General features: G+C 38.9%; 1 protein-coding gene across 1 annotated transcript; it reads left to right on the plus strand.

Moving 5' to 3' along the window:
* Nucleotides 1-244: 244 nt before the first annotated feature.
* On the plus strand, nucleotides 245-14,429 carry ADGRG4 (adhesion G protein-coupled receptor G4). The gene is made up of 11 exons (XM_067304416.1): nucleotides 245-376; nucleotides 1,517-1,639; nucleotides 3,316-3,361; nucleotides 4,226-4,329; nucleotides 5,726-5,847; nucleotides 6,648-6,916; nucleotides 8,156-8,249; nucleotides 9,389-9,678; nucleotides 10,231-10,332; nucleotides 11,929-12,090; nucleotides 12,777-14,429. The coding sequence occupies exons 1-11, from the start codon at nucleotides 245-247 to the stop codon at nucleotides 12,902-12,904; spliced, it is 1,572 nt and encodes a 523-aa protein (XP_067160517.1). The 3' UTR covers nucleotides 12,905-14,429.
* The last annotated feature ends 1,856 nt before the right edge of the window (nucleotides 14,430-16,285 follow it).

The raw sequence follows: 16,285 nt of genomic DNA on the forward strand, positions 1-16,285 counted from the left end.
ACTTACTGAGACATGTTAACTCAATCACTTGTGATCATTTAACCCTATGCCAAACAGAAAGCTATCTAGCCCAAATTGGGCCCATTCTGCTCTAGTGAATGCTCTTTGTGATCATAAATTAGAGCAGAAAATTTTAGCTGATTGCACATTATGAAGCTAGGAGAACATTTCAAGAGATTTATCTTTTTCTTGCTGTTACTCTTGGTAAAGTATCCTGAAGACAACTGAGGAGACAGGCTATAAGATGACTTACACAGAAAGAAATGCATCAGTTGTAACCACTTCCCTGGCTTTGGTGGTGATGCGTCCAGATCCCAGTGTATTTGAAGGATTGGCTTTTGGTGTTACCTCATATGAGAGGGGCCTGAATCTCAAGGTGAGAGCAAAGTATTACCTCAGGTACCATTGACTAAAACAGACAATGCCTGCAGCAGTTGTGTACTGCTGTGTATTTAACCTTAGGAAGACAGTTCTGAGCATGTCATCTCTTTCCTGCAGATCAATATTCAAGAAAACCCTTTCAAAACAGCCTTGGCCTCTGTGTTTTTGCCAAAATCACTGAAGAAATTCTTAGGGATCGAGCACTCTGACCCAGAAAAGCATTCAAAGATCCAGTTTAATTTTTTTGGCACAACTTCACTCTTTGCGGTAACTATGATTCTTAACAAATGCTAACGTAGTAGCAATTGGTTCAGCTGTTCTTCTTAATGTGTACATAAGAAAGATCCCAATAGCCTAATCTATTCTGGGCACATTTAACATCAGACTGATGGAGCACTAAGAAATCTGCAGGGAAAATGTACTCAAGCAGCGAAACCTTCTCTGTAGTAGTGATGCTCTGAGAGGTGTCTATAGACCTAAGACTTGTTTTCATTTTCTGTAGCTGGTGTTATTCCACTACTTCTGTTCTGTAGGAAAATAGCACACCCTAATCTTCCTCTGTTAGAAAGCTCTTGCTTCAGGAACATGCATTGTACATGTCAAATATCATGAAACAAATTGCAAGACTAACTGCTCCATTAAAATACTAGCAACACTGATATGCAGCATTTAGGTCTATTCCAGGATTTGCTAGGGCCTCTTACTGTGGCGTGGGTTAATGTAATTTAAAAAGGGAGACATTTCTTCTTCTCCGTGGTCGGATGAACATATAGTATGTTGAGCAACGCTTTTTCACACAGAAGATGTGTTCACAATTGCATCTACTGTCTTATGAGCTAAATGAGATACAACTGCATGTTTGATGTACTGAAATGGTTATATAGCTTTCACAATCCAGCTGATGCACCTGCAAGTGAGTTCTGCTTTAGCTGATGTGAAGACTGTCCATGAATTTGCTGCTAACTACACTTTCTAATGAAGTAGCAAATAGCTAAATTACACTAGACATCCCATGGTGTTTAGCTGATCTCCATTTCCAAGAAATACAATTTAAAAAATGAAACAGCAAAGAGCTGGATTGCTGGTAACTTAAATGTCTTGGAATATTTTGCATGTGTGTATTTTTCCATTACAGGATGATAGTTTAAAGATGAAGAGGTTGAATACTTATGTTGTGAGTGCCAGTATTGAAAATGCATCTATTCAGAACCTCAGTGAGCCTGTGAATATTATTCTTCAGCACATAGACCAAAATACGGTAGGATATGTTCATTTAATCAGGGACTTGTTGTCACTTAGCCTTAAAATAAACTGGCAACAGGACAGATAAGCTTAAGACATTTTACTGACTGACCTCTCCAACATATACGAACCAAAAGATTGACAGGCCACTCAGATCTTTGTGGTCTGTTTAATTCCTGCAAGTTCGTAAAGTTTGTGTCTAAAGCCATGTTTAGAAAACAGGGGACATTTTCATTGTTTCCTTGATGATCTGGGCAGTTTTTTCTAGGAATAGTTTATTTGCTGAAAATGGCAGTTTGAGTTTGACTGAAATGATTTACAATTGCTCTAACAGGAGTAAATTTCAGAAAAATTCAAAACATTGCATAAGTGTTTTCAAAATTATATTTGTTTTGTTTTGTTTCAAAACAGTGTTTCAGGACTAAAATCTATCTCAAATTATTTTTAAATGGGCATGGGCCCAACTTGTTGACTGGGTTCTGCCTTAACATTTTTGTGTGGCAAATGTTTATGATGCAGTCTCCACACAAATACATTGCAAACGTAGGGCAGAACAAAATTATTTAATAAGGTGAATTTGATTAGATCTCAAGTTAATGAGAGCTTGAAAATTCTGCTTTTATAGCAATATGCTCTTTCCACTCCATGCTAGCAAATGATACATGCCCTGAAATTTTGTCTAGATAGTCCTCTCTCTTCCGTCATTCTTACTCCACCAGACCATCTGGCACTTCTCAGATTTATTCCTCAACCTTTTAAAACATCCTAATTAAATATTTAATGAGATATCTTCCTAACCTGCATCTTCGGCTTTCTGCCTAATTATATTCGCCAGTCTACAGATCACAGGTCTTAACAGCGTATCTGTTATGGTCATTTCCTGTAAACTCTGCCTTCTCAGACTTCATTAAATAATAAAAGAAAATGAATCTGCGCCTTGGGAAAGTTTGCTGTAGCAATATGAGTAATAAACTAGAACATCCCCAATAGCAAACATTGCAAAGAATACCCCCTAAATCTATTCTGTTGTTTGAAACATACAGGCAAGCTTTATCTTCTACATTTCTTCCCTGCTTGGTTTCAGAATGGTAGTTAGCAGAAATACTGAAATTCTGAAATAAAGGTTGAGGTTTTTTTTTTAATTGTGTAAAATCTCAGGTTGTTGCTCTAAGTCCTAGTGATAATTTTTGAATTACACAATAATTAGGTATGACATCTCAGGTACCACATGAAGCCAATGAGATCAGATACAGGAATCAATCTAGGCTGGACAACTTGTCAGGTCTTCTGCATTAACAGATAATAAATGAAGTATAGAAATACTGGTAAAAATGGAAAAATCACTGGCCCCCAGGATATCCCTTGGGAAGGGGTAGGCAAAAATTGGGACCCTCTGCAAATTTTCAGAGCTGTGGATGAGATTGCTGGTATTCGAGTAGGTTCTCAAAGACCAAGTGTCCAACTGCCTCTACACTGCTCCATCTTCAGTAACCTACAGACCCTCTGCAGCACCACCAAGCAAACAGTCGCAGAGGTCAGGCTCCCCTGGTTCCTTGGTGGGCTGTCTTGTCAAGCAATGCAGAGGAAGTTAACTCCAACTGCCTTTGTTATAAATCCTGATTAGATTTGAAGTGCAGACAGTGTACAGCCATACTGAATAAATGTCACAGTCTCCTTTTTCTTTGCTTTCAGGGTAACAGAGCAGTGTACTGCGTCTTTTGGGACTTTCTGAAGAACAGTAAGTGTTATTTACAGAGCTGCCATACTTGCTCTGTCATCAGCTTCACAGAGCCTTTGGCTCCTTGACATATAGTTTGAAACTCTGAGTCTCTCCTGTTCAGACTGGGCTGTTCTGTCTTGCTGATTTCTGTTGATATCAGTACTCAGTAATCAGTATTATTACAAGGAGATGCTTGTCTGGCATTATGTATAATGCTGCATCAACATGAATACAGAAGATTCAGTCTAAGAAAAAAGCAATGAAACATCAGATGACTTCTCACAGTTACTTCAGAGAAGCCAGTGAGGACTTTTGCTGTCATAAAGCCTTGAATAGGGCCCAGATAGTGAAGAGATACACGAAGACAACTGTGTATTAGGTTAACTTGGCTCATGTGGGAAAGGTTTTCTCTGCAATTATCAGTGTTAGAAAGTTATTTTAAAAAAACAGTTTAGCTTCTGAATATGCCATTCAGGCCACGTAAATAGGGTCATAAATTTAATCTCACTAGGGAAGATCTGGATTCTTCCATGTTGGATTCTGCCTGTCCTATGTGCTGTAAACATTTCTTGTCCTCTGTGCAGTTTCTACATCCTGCAGTGTAATCAAGCATACTTCTGCTTACCTTCTTGCTTTCTGTGTGCAGGCATGTAAACCACTTTAAATATTTCTTCATTCCCCCAAAGGCTTTCATCCAAGTTTTGAGGTTCTCAGGCAACTAAGAAAGATGTGTTCCTATGTGAAATCTCACTTGTGTGCTGCTAAATGACCCTGCAATCTGTACTAACTTGAGCTCGTATTCACACTTTCTGCATGCTGCAGAACTATAAATGACTGAGCATGACTAACTCTGCTTAAAAACCCTTTTTCTATATTACACAGATGGACTGGGTGGTTGGAATACATCAGGGTGTGAAATGAAATATACAGATATGAATTACACAATCTGTTTTTGTAACCATCTTACCCATTTTGGAGTCCTACTGGTAAGTACTCCATGAATCATCTTCAAAAAAGTCCCTCGGCACTAGACAAAGTCATCACTAATTTTGGGGAGAGATGGGAGATTCATATCCATGCTGTTAGATATCTGTGATTTTGTTAAAAACAGTAACAACAAGCAAAGCAATTATAATAATTTTAAAGGTATAAAGTCCTCTAAATGTCACTGGCTTTAATGCAAATTCATTTTACAGATATAGTTTGTACCTCTTTGCAATATAACTTAATCAACATTAACATGTTATTTGCTGTATTGGAAATACTCTGATACATTTAATTACCTGCCAGTACCAACTACTGATATTACATCTCTCTGAAAGTTTTATCAACACTCCATCAGAAATGGACTTTTAAAAGAAAAGCAGCAAGTATTTTAATACACAGAAACCTGACTCTAAAAGTTTATGTCAAAAAAAGAGAGTGCAGAGAACTGCTTGGAACTGCTTGGGAATGGGTTGCAACAAAAGCAAAGTGACAGGTAAATTCAAAGTAAACTGAGGAGCAGATAGTTGAAAATTGCCTAATCCCAGTAGTATACAATGTATATGGGGGATAAGGCAGTCCCTTTGCCTTGAGACATATGCCCAGCTTCCCCTAGAGGTCAGCATTACTCTGCTCAAACAGAGGCACAAAAGCCTTCTCTGGTAGTAAAAATGTGACTTCTACAGGAAAGAATTGAGATGTTACAGGTTTTAAACAACTTACTAAATTTTCAATTCAAGCAAATAGAATTCGGTCTGAGCTTAAGATCACATTTCTTTTATACCATCGCTTCAGTAATAAGCATATTTACAAATATTAAACAGCACAATGTCTACTGTATAACAAAGAGGAAGGCTTCTAGTTTGAGGTTCAAAGTCTCACAAAATAGGAGAGAAACTGTGTCAGGAAACAAAAAAATTGTATCAATAACATTCTTGGGAACAACTGTGGAGAAGCAGGGCCCAGCCTATCTGATGGTTTTTGCAGGGTGACACTTTCTGGATTTCTGACTTGGAGAATCTTCCCACGCTCCAAGACATTTAAAAAGTTTGTGCAGTCCTCAAGCTTGGCAACTGCCATTGAAACAAACTCCTGCAAAGCAAATTCCCATTTGAATAATTTTGGTTAGATACTGGAATCCTGAGTTTGTGATTTCTGGAGTGCAGCTTTTCTAACTTCACAACTAAGTACTGGGTATTTTAAATACTGCATATTTTTACTAGTTTGGATATTCTATAGGACTATATAGTAAGAAGCATATGAAAATATTAACAGAAACCCTCCAAAACTAACCATAAGCAGAACGGAAATTGATTTGTTTGCCAATGTGAAAATATGGAAAACAATTTTCTTCATCTGTTATGGCTAAAAATTGTGATTCTTTATTTCGTAACCTAGGACTTGTCCCGGACAGAGATAGATACCACGAATGATTATGTATTAACTCTGATAAGCTATGCAGGATGTGGTGCTTCTTCTCTTTTTTTGGGTATCACACTGGTGACGTATCTAGCCCTTGAGTAAGTCTGATACTCTTTCTTGTATTGTTTTTAATGTTTTAGCGGTAATGAATTTGCAGTACCTATCAGAATGTTCAGTAATACTTGGTGCTGTGATATATAGAAAGTAATAGTGATATGTGAAAGTAAAAATGTTGCTTTATTTTTACCTGTGACTATAGGAAAATAAGAGAGAGTCATATCCTCACGCTTTAAGACATGCACTGGTCAGAACTGTTCAGCAATTTCTATGTTCCTAAATTTCTGTCATTTCGTAAACTTACCTGTGGATATGGGATATGGGTAAGATATCATGTCAGGAGTCTGGAATATTCCCTGTAGGCAGGATGAAATGAACAGTAAAATAAGGATACTTTTATTCCTGTTCTGTTGCTCTTGGTCTTTCTTGTGTTTCATCCTTTTGGATAGGTTTTGTTCCATACTGTATGTACCAATAGTTCCAGGCACAACGGGGCCCTAGTCTTAGGTAACTGTAGGTGTTTGCATAATACAATAATATTGCAATAACAAATAATATTTAAAGGAGTAGTGAAAAGACGACGCTAAGTCTGTCTCCTCCGCCAAGCGTGAAAAACCTAGCAGTTCTTCCAGGTCATATGCAAGGTCCGCTTTTTCAGGACAGAAGATTTGCTTCAAAAACACACTAGTGATTTGATCTAAAACACTAATGTAGACACAGCTTACACTACAGGAAGCACATTTAAAATGTGCTGAGTACACATTCATCTTGTCTTGTGTGAGGGAATGTACCCAGTACAACTTATTCAATGACAACCTTGTTGCTTTCCATGTTTTTTTAGAAAGCTGCGGAGAGACAACCCTTCAAAAATTCTGCTAAATCTTTGTGCTGCATTGCTGATGGTGAACTTGGTCTTCCTGGTCAATTCCTGGCTGTCTTCATTCAACAAGCCTGGTCTCTGTATCACCATGGCTGTGCTCCTTCACTACTTCCTGCTTGCAGCTTTCACATGGATGTGCCTGGAGTCTGTTCACATGTACTTGGCTCTTGTCAAAGTTTTCAATGTTTACATCCCAAAGTACATCCTAAAATTCTGCATTGCTGGGTGGGGTAAGTAAGTGGATTTTCTTCTTGACTTCTGTGCTCATCACCTTCTCTAAAATAGGGTCATATCAGCAAAAGTGAGCTAGGACACTGAGCCTGCGGAAACATAGTGCATACTGCAAGCCTTAAGGATGGATTCTTCCCTCAAGCAGGTCCAGCTTAAGCTTCTTCTGCCTAGGGAGACATTAGCAGAAAGTGCATGCTGCTCCCTGGAGAGTTATGTGCAAGGAAAAGTGGGTTAAGGAACAGTTTTCTCTACCTGTCCTGGGCTTCACAGGAACAATTTATCATGGTAGTTTTCATGAACAGGTGAGCATGAGAGAGCACGAAGCTCTGACCACAGCCTTTACCCGTATATTGCTGATGCTCAGAGGGAATTCTGATCTCCCTCTCCAGGCTCAATGTCCTTAGCTGCCATACTATGCATAATTTCACTGCAGGGGGGAATTTGGCTTTCATTCATAGCTTGTCTAGGGACTTCACTGGCAGCAGACCCCATTCACCTTTCCTCTGAGCACTGGGCATCAGAGACTTATTAGGGGGAAACATAGCAAAAAGGACCCAGTATGCCGGCTCAGCTGTTAGAAAAGGTGTTATCAGAGGCAGTGACCCAGAGCAGAATTTGGCCTGTATTGTTTTGGTAGCCATTAGGTGTTTTAAAATTTTTGTTTGCTTGTTTTCAAATAGTGTACAGCAAATGATCTCTCTTCTTAGATTTAATGTTGCACATAATTGCTTTCAGGTGCAGCCATCTGCAACGGCATTGTTGGTGGCAGTCATTCTAAACAGAAAAGCCAAAACTGAAAGATATATGGCAAACAGGAACTGAGTGGAAGGGGAGGCTAATCAAACACTGGCTGGAAAATGTCTGTCTCTATCAGATCTTAATGGAAAATGCTTAATGCTGCAATCTGCTTATCTTTTGCCACCCTGCTTTTCCTAATAATCAGTTGGGTTTATTTTACCAGATTGGAGCCCTTCTGGAGATGTTTGAACACTCACAGACGTTTTGCAAACACAGATATTTTTATGCCTACTCATCTGTAATTTACATAAATAAGGAGATTAATCCTGCTATGCCACACATTTAATTACATTCATTTCAGAGGAAGCTTTAAGGGTAGAGTTTGATCCCCAAATGTATGTGACTGCTGTAATTATTTATTAGAGATCTGACAGCATTTCATATTCTCCATTTTATCTTTTTAATCTAAATATCTCCCTTTCTCATCCCTTCCATGTTAGGAATACCAGCTATTGTAATTACTGTTGTACTCATTATAAATAAAGACTTCTATGGCAATGGATCACTTTCTAAGAACAATCCATTCAGCTCTTTGTAAGTATAATATTTTAAGCTTTTTGATGGTCACTGTAGTATCTTAAAGATAGAAGAAATAACTAGAATTAATAACTTCTCTCTTGCTTTTGTCTTTTTTCCCCCATCTTAACTCTCTCCTTTCAGTGCTTCAATGGATCTTTTTGGACTATATGTCTACCACTTGGAAAAACTCTCACTTCAGAGACTGGATTTGAGGACAGAAAGGGGTTCTTCCAGTGTTATGTCCCTACATACTTTGCCACTGAGTGTGCCAACTCCACTTTTCCTTTCTGGAAAATCCCTCTTGCTTTACATGACATTAACTCAATATGATGCAACATTTGTGTATACTTCTTTATGTTCTAGATTTCCAGTAGAACCTAAAGGCAGAATAATTGTTCTAGTATTCTGCATATTTGCTTCTGTTTTTTTTTTTACCTCAATCCACATCCCTCTGTCTCTTTAATCATTAAGAAGTCTCTCATCATTTTAAATTCTTCATTTTAATCATCTCAACCTCCTCTCTTTTCCAGTGGGAAAACAATGAGTTCTTTCATCCTTTTCTTAAAGTGCTTTATAGCACAGAATGCTTCCATTTACTTTTTTTTCCTCTGCTCTTTAGCACAATATGATCCCTTGTCAATAAAGACTACCTGGAATATTTGAATTCTATACCATCAGATGGGCAACACATAGCCATGACACCTCAGAAGGAAAATTGTTATCCCTCTCTAGCAAAAAGGCAGCAAAACTCACTAATTGCTGTCTGAGGAAAAACTAACCAGTGCCTGTCTTTGTGATCTATTATTAATTAGGCTCTTAATTAGGTCATATTTAACTTGGTTTTCCTAAGGCAGTGTGTCTTTGTGTGTGTGTGTGTGTGTGTGTTATTAATTTGTGAAACAATGACCAATTTCATCTGAATTCAGCAGAAATACTGAAGTCTTGAAGATATTAAATTTCTATAACATGCATGAAAAAGGCAACCAAGTGGAGAGACTCTGAATCTCCTTATTGAGGGAAAGTAATGGGCATTAAGGGAATGTCCCTTACTAGGTATCACTGAACGATATACAAGAGTTATTTTGCAAACCAGGCTTCAACAGTTTCAGTGCTCACAGAGCTCCTTATTAAATGCAAACTTCCCTTTCTTGCAGTTGTTGGATTCAAGAGAACATGGTGTTTTACATCTCCGTTGTGGCCTATTTCTTCTTAATGTTTTTGACAAATACAGTCATGTTCATCACTGTTCTTCTCCAAATCCACTCCATGAAATCAAAGACACAAAAGACATCCAGATTCTGGAAACGGGGTTTTCTCCATGACCTCAAAAGTGCTTTCAGCTTGATGTTCCTTCTGGGATTAACTTGGGGCTTTGTGTTTTTTGCCTGGGGAGCAGTGAGGATATTTTTCTTGTATCTCTTCAGCATTTTTAACACCTTGCAAGGTAATTTCTGAATAGAGTACTGCTATAAATACAACAGCCTAGGACTGTGGAATAGAAATACATTTGTAATGCCATGTAATTAAGCATTAGGGAAGAGGAGAGCTCATACAACTTTTGCATTATACTGTTTAGCTATTTTAGTAGGAAAGCTCCATTGAAGTGGGATGACAGTGGTGTTAATTAGCATTGCTGTGATAGATATTACCATTAAAGACATGAATTCATGCCTTTGAAACATGGGTCCCAATAAACGCATCTTTCCAGGAGCTGGGACAATTATTTTCATTTGGGCATAAAAATGATTGCTGAGAATCTACAGTGATTTGCAGATTATTCTTACACCAAATCTGGAAAAAGCTCTTTCCATTACCTTTTCATATGCACAAATAACTCTCAGTGCAATTCTGGGCCAACATGATACTGGCTCAGGGACCATTTCTCTGCCCCTACATAACGTACTGGTGACTGAGTGGCATACAAGGAATTTAGAAAAGGGGCAACAGTTTGGAGAATCAATCTCAAAACATGTGAATTTCTCTTCTTACTTCTTAGGGTTCTTTATCTTTGTGTTTCACTGCCTAATGAAGGAAGATGTAGTGAAGCAGTGCCGATTACACTTTTGCTGGGGGAGATTTCGTCTGAATAATTATTCTGGTAAGCATTACAGGGTTTTGTTTAGCTTTACTCATAAGTCCTGGCCTGCTACTGATGTTGCTTTCTTTCTACATGGAAAGGTACGGGGCTCCCCTCAATATTTTTCTACTGTTTCTACCGTGCGCTGGAAAAATGTTAAGCCTTTATACTCTTCCATTAACTGCCTATATGATATGAAGGGATGACCGTGCACACTAAAAAAAATGTAGATTTCTCAAAGAGATTTCAGTCTGCTCTCTAAATCTGTATATGCTATTCAGTGTTCCCTTATGTGAGTTACGCTTTTGGTGGTCTTCCAGTCTTAATAGACATACATAAAGCTGAGATTTAGAAACTTGTGCCTGCTCTCTGACATGATTTTAGCTGTTTCTTCTGTGTGAGGGAGCTGGGTTTGCTCAGCCTGGGGAAGAGAAGGCTAAGAGGGATTTAACTGTTGTCTTCAGCTACCTACAGGATGGTTATAGAGAAGAGACAGACTCTTCTCAGAGGTGCACAGCAAGAAGACAAGAGGCAGCGGACATAAGTTGCAGCTAGGGAAATTCCCATTACATACAAGGAAAAAAATGTTCAAATGACGGTAGTTAAATACTGTGACAGGGACCCAGAGAGGCTGTGGAGAGAGCCTTTCTCCTTAGAGAGAGTCAAAACTCAGCTGGACAAGTGCCTGAGCAACCTGATCAAACTCTGAGCTGGAGGCTGGACCAGAGACTTCCAAAGGACCCTTCCAACCTAAATTATTCTAAGATTCTCCTATCTACTGGCTGAGCAAGAAGCAACATGTGCTGTGGCTCATTCTGGGCTATCCCTGTGATGACTGGCCAATGCCAGGGAAAATGAAAGGTATAATTGGTAAGCTCATACTGAAGCCTTCCACAAGAGCAAGTCCATATTTGAGTCTCTCCTGTAATCAAATGTTGATTTTTTACAGAAATGTGGAAAAACTGAATGAATTCAGGACCTTTATGCCTCTATCAAGATTAGTCGAAATAAAAAGTGGGTCTCACAAAGGAGAAGCTAGCCCAGTTGGCTGAGTCTTCAGGAAACCAGACTAAAAATTCTGCATTAACACATATGTGCTATACATAGCAATCCTGTGCATTGTGTGCTGCTGAGAAATACATAGTTTTCCATTTGCACTAGGAGAATTCAACAAGAGTGATCTAAGTAGCACACAGAGTATTCTCCCCTGGGCATTAGCCAGCTCTATGCCATATGATGCAAAAAGGGAAAGGCTGAGATTCCTCTCCCTTCTGTACCTCCTGTCTTCTTTGGTGTGACCTTATAGAAAACAATATTACTGGACTTGGTCCCTAAGGGCAAAGAGAGGACAGAATTGCTAGTAATCCAGCCCACCTGCACAAGTGTGACAGAGCTAGTGTAAAAATTAACAGCAGGAATTGTGCTAAGGTTCACCTGGGCAGTATGCTGTGCAGAGACCCACTGCTTCAGGGCAGGTACAATGATGGCACAAGAAGCAAGCGCAAAACTTTCTCCTCCCTGGTCTCTACTAGATTGAAATGTGAATTCTTCCTGACACACCAAGAAGAATTTCCTGTACAGAGTTCTGTTTCTAAGCCTCCCACTCTCTGATTTCAGATTGGAGTGCATCAGGTGCAACAGTTAGATCTACACCAAGGCATTTAGACCGTAGATTACCATCCCAGCCTTTGAAGTACCTAAATTCTAATGGAACAAGCTCAACTTCCAATGGTTCAGACTTCCTCCCCGGGACTTCTCTGGACAGGAATTTTAGAATGGGTAAGAAAAATAGTGTGCACTGGATAGAGTAAAATGCAATAGGTTCCATATGGTGACTGTCAAATTCCAAACAATAGAAATAAGTTGGAAACCTTTTACCACTTTTTCCATGCCAGGCTTCAGCTGGGGGTTAATGTCCGTGTTACAGATGGTTTTTGCTGTACTGAAGAAAATAAGAAAGCCCTTAAGATACCAGTATGGCTTTTTCCAGAAGGAAGGGAAATCTCTGCTTAACTTTTATATTAGGCATCTAAGAGATACCCCACCCTGTGCCAGCTGGCTGTCACTCTCACAGGACCTACTTCCAACTAGGGAGCACTACAGTGCATTCTCTCTCCTGCATTCCCAAAAGAGCAAAGATATTGGTGGTTATAAAAAACTGAATGGGACCAGCTGTGAGCGTATTTATTCCAGAATAATTCCAGCAGGAAATTTTGCCTTCCAAGATGGAAAAACTGTTGCAGGCCCATATTCTGAAAAAGGGATTCCTTTGTAGGAATTCTGACCTGAGCATCCAAAGTTCCTAGTTGTTTTTGGAAACATGCTGATTTTTATTATTTCTGCAAGGAAGATAAAGCATAGCTGTATTCACTGAGATGGTCTGAGTTGTGCAAAGACAGGTTTCTTTCCAAGTAAGTAAAACCAAATTATAATCACTGAAAACTTTCCCTAATTATTTTCCTTAGCTGAAGTTCATTACAACCCGAGTCCTGTAACTCCAGCAGATGATGAGGCCAAACATCCTCGTTCACGAAGAACACTACCCATGGATACAGAGCTGCACTATCCACAGAAAGCTGGATTTTTCCATTGATATCAAATTTGTTAACCTCTGCTTATCTAATGGTGGTTCTCTTTTGTGGCATGTAGAAATAAACATTCATCTAAATAATTACTTTTAATGTACAATTATCACTCTGAAGACAATTACAGTGTTCAAGCCTCCTGTGATTCAACTCTAGGCCTCAGTGGAGTGGCACTACTCACCACATAAGAACTTACTTGGTCCCCTGTAAGGGTTTCCAAGATCAGCCCTCCTGTTAAGCAGAAGGAAACATGCTCTTCTTCATCATTAGTCCTTTTTGTAGTGTATCCTCTTTTTTTTTCTTTCTTTTTACCCTTCTGCCATCCTTCTGCTTCATTTTTCCTCTGATACTTATATTCAGAACCCCTTTTCCCTTTTTAAAATGTGCGACAAAGTTTCAAGTTATAATTTTGAGCCCGTTAGCTGACCATACAGGCATGGGTGTCTAGATTTCTCAGTCAGTATCTTTATTTCTTTAAGATGGACTTTGATCAACTTATGTATTAAGAAATTGGTCTCAGCTTTTCAGGAAATTCCTTTTAGTTGTATGCTTTTATTTTCAGATGTGCTGGTGCTTCTGACCTGGTTTTAGAATTCTAAAGAGAGATGTAGATGCCTATTCAAATGTTTGAAACTGTTGCTCAGTACCTTCAAATGGAATGTGGAATCAAGAAAAGTGGAAATTCCCATCTCTAATGGGTATCCATGTGGACAGTAAAGGTTTTAGATTACCTCTCCTTCAAAAACCCAGAACAAACCCACCAAACCAAGTCCCACCATCTGTGGAAGGGGCAATTAAAAAATTTGCCCTTTAGCAGCACTTTGCTGTGAACACAGCACTAGGTAAACTCCATTTCGTAAGATCACAAATCTACAGCACTACAGGTTGGAATAGTACTGCTTGGCATATGCTGGCTGGTGTATTAAACCTCTTCCTCGTTTTGTTTGTGACCTGATCACAGCTCACAGGCAATATCAGCAGGAGTCTTTTGAGTCACAACAGTGCGAGTTGGATAAGTTTCATAGTTGTGAAGGATGGATTTTGATCACAGTCAAAAGAAACGCACCATCCTGAGGAATGGGAGACTTAACTTTCCTCTCTTACTGAAGAGGGACTTTTTTTCAACAAATGTGTTTGAATCAGTAACTTGCCTGCTCAACGAATCCTAGTTTCACTTTTGAATGCCTTTCTCTGTATCGTTCAAGTAAAGATTTTTGATTATTGCTAATATAGTAAAATACTAACCCGTACCAATGACAGAGAAGTAAAAAAATATAATGGAACAATGTTTTAGGGCTGGTTTGTACAATAAAAGGTTCTTTCATTCTGTGAATGACTCCCACACAATAATTAGTAGAAGATGAATATTTCTGTATTTCTGTACTGTAGCTACAGCCAGCCTACCTGAAATTAGACAGATAGCCTTCAGGTCCTTGGCTTTATGGGAGAAATATTAGCATTAAAAACAGGCAAATGAGTTTCACCTAGTATGCACTGGTTTGTAACTTGAAATTGCTTTTAATAAAGAAAAAAATTTAGTATGAAATGTGGTTCAACGTGTCAGATTCTTGACCTATCATCCTCTGCTTGAGTATTTTATTTTCAGTAGCACTGAGAACACTGATCCTTTGCTCCACAGTCTGCTACTGAGTACAAGTTTTTGCTGCTTTGACATAAGAAGCAGGACATGCTGTGTCATGGTGCCGGAGTGCCCATGCCCGTGTGAGAGGCTCAGCAGCACAGTGCTGCCACATAGTACTGTGTGCTAAAGCTTCACCTGACTCCCCTTGCATGTCTAACCTGGCTGCTACACATCCCGGTGGTGTGCTGTGAGGGTAAGGAAGAGGGCTACACTGGGAGGCCTTTGGAAGAACTGGTTCCTTTTACATCAGTTTGTCTCTGATACGATGTCATAAGCCTCTGTGGACTGACAGTCTCACGCAGTTTCTTTCTGTACTTTCCTGGTTTGACCCTCACTGCTTTCCTCCTTTGTGCAGTTGGACAAAAGGTAATATGCTTAAACTGTGCAAATGAGATTTGTATTAGACATTAGGCAACAACTTCTAATTTTAAGGACAAATAACACTGGAATAAGTGGTCTAGGGAGCACATGGAATTGCCATCAAGGCAGGTCCTAAAGAACACTTTGGCAAATATCTGCCAGAATTGGTTTAGGTAGAGTTGATTTTGCCTTTGGGCAAAGGATGGACTGGAAGACCCGCTGAAGGTCCTTCCAACTCTATTTTCTAAGACTCTAATTTAAAATAAAATGACAGCAAAGTAGAATCAATATGAGAACAACATGAGACTGGCCTAGTCGACTGCATACTGTAACTGTTTTATTTCACTCCCGATAAAACATAAAGTATACTTTGGTTTTCTAAAGTTTTTGCTAAACACCTTCATAACATGCCTAAATGATTCGGAGGAACAAAGATTTGGACAAAATCTGGACAAGGAGGAAGAAAGGTGCCGGAATATTTATGACATGTCAGGCTTCTGAGAAATGATTGGAGGTGCTGGAAGATCAGTCAGTCCGTTTCCCATCTTGGAGATATAACAGTGAGAAGAAGAGCAAGCTGCATGGCATGTAGATATGTCAATTTTCAATTGTTGCTATTGATTTTTTTTCTATTTGAAAAGCAGAATCTGGAAGTAAATTTTTAAAAACCTGTCAACTTGCTTATGCAAAACGCAAAGCACTATTTGTTCCAGGAAGGCAGTTAGCTCACTTCCACTATCCATCATATGTCTAATGGCTTTTCCAGCTAAACAGTGTATCATTTATGTTTCAACCATGGCATTGTTTAGGTTGTCAGCCGGAATGAAGATGTGTAATTTTCTTTGGGCTGAAATAATATCTCCTGCGCTGGCACCATTACATTTGCTCTCCTCCAACATATCTATGCTGACATTCTGTCACAGAATTGTGCATTGATGTTTTTCACAGGGTGAGGACATTCACAAAGACAAATCTAATAAAAAATTGCTCTGCACTTGTGATTCACATCCTAACAATTTTAAGTGACAGGAGTAGCTTCACTGTTCTGGCTTAGAACTTGACCTGAAGGCTTGTGGTGTTTTACCAATACAATTGAAACCTCTTTACTGTGTTTTTGGTTGTATCAGTTGACTTTTGTTCGCTCTCTGAGAAACAGCAATCTAAAAGCTCCTTTGATTTCTAGGTCATTCTCAGTTACTCCTAAATTGCTTATTTATAGCAATACATATACCAGAAAACACTTGCTCTATTTTGAACTGATGAAAGAAGAATTTCTGAAAATGTATATATCTATGAAGACAATTATTTGATGTCAAATCTCAGTGGGTTGTTAACAATAGCTTAGACAATGCTTACAGGCAAAAGAAATAAAAGATGATAGTAAAAT

Source organism: Apteryx mantelli, chromosome 13 (genome assembly GCF_036417845.1).
Source record: "Apteryx mantelli isolate bAptMan1 chromosome 13, bAptMan1.hap1, whole genome shotgun sequence".
NCBI classification, from domain to species: domain Eukaryota; kingdom Metazoa; phylum Chordata; class Aves; order Apterygiformes; family Apterygidae; genus Apteryx; species Apteryx mantelli.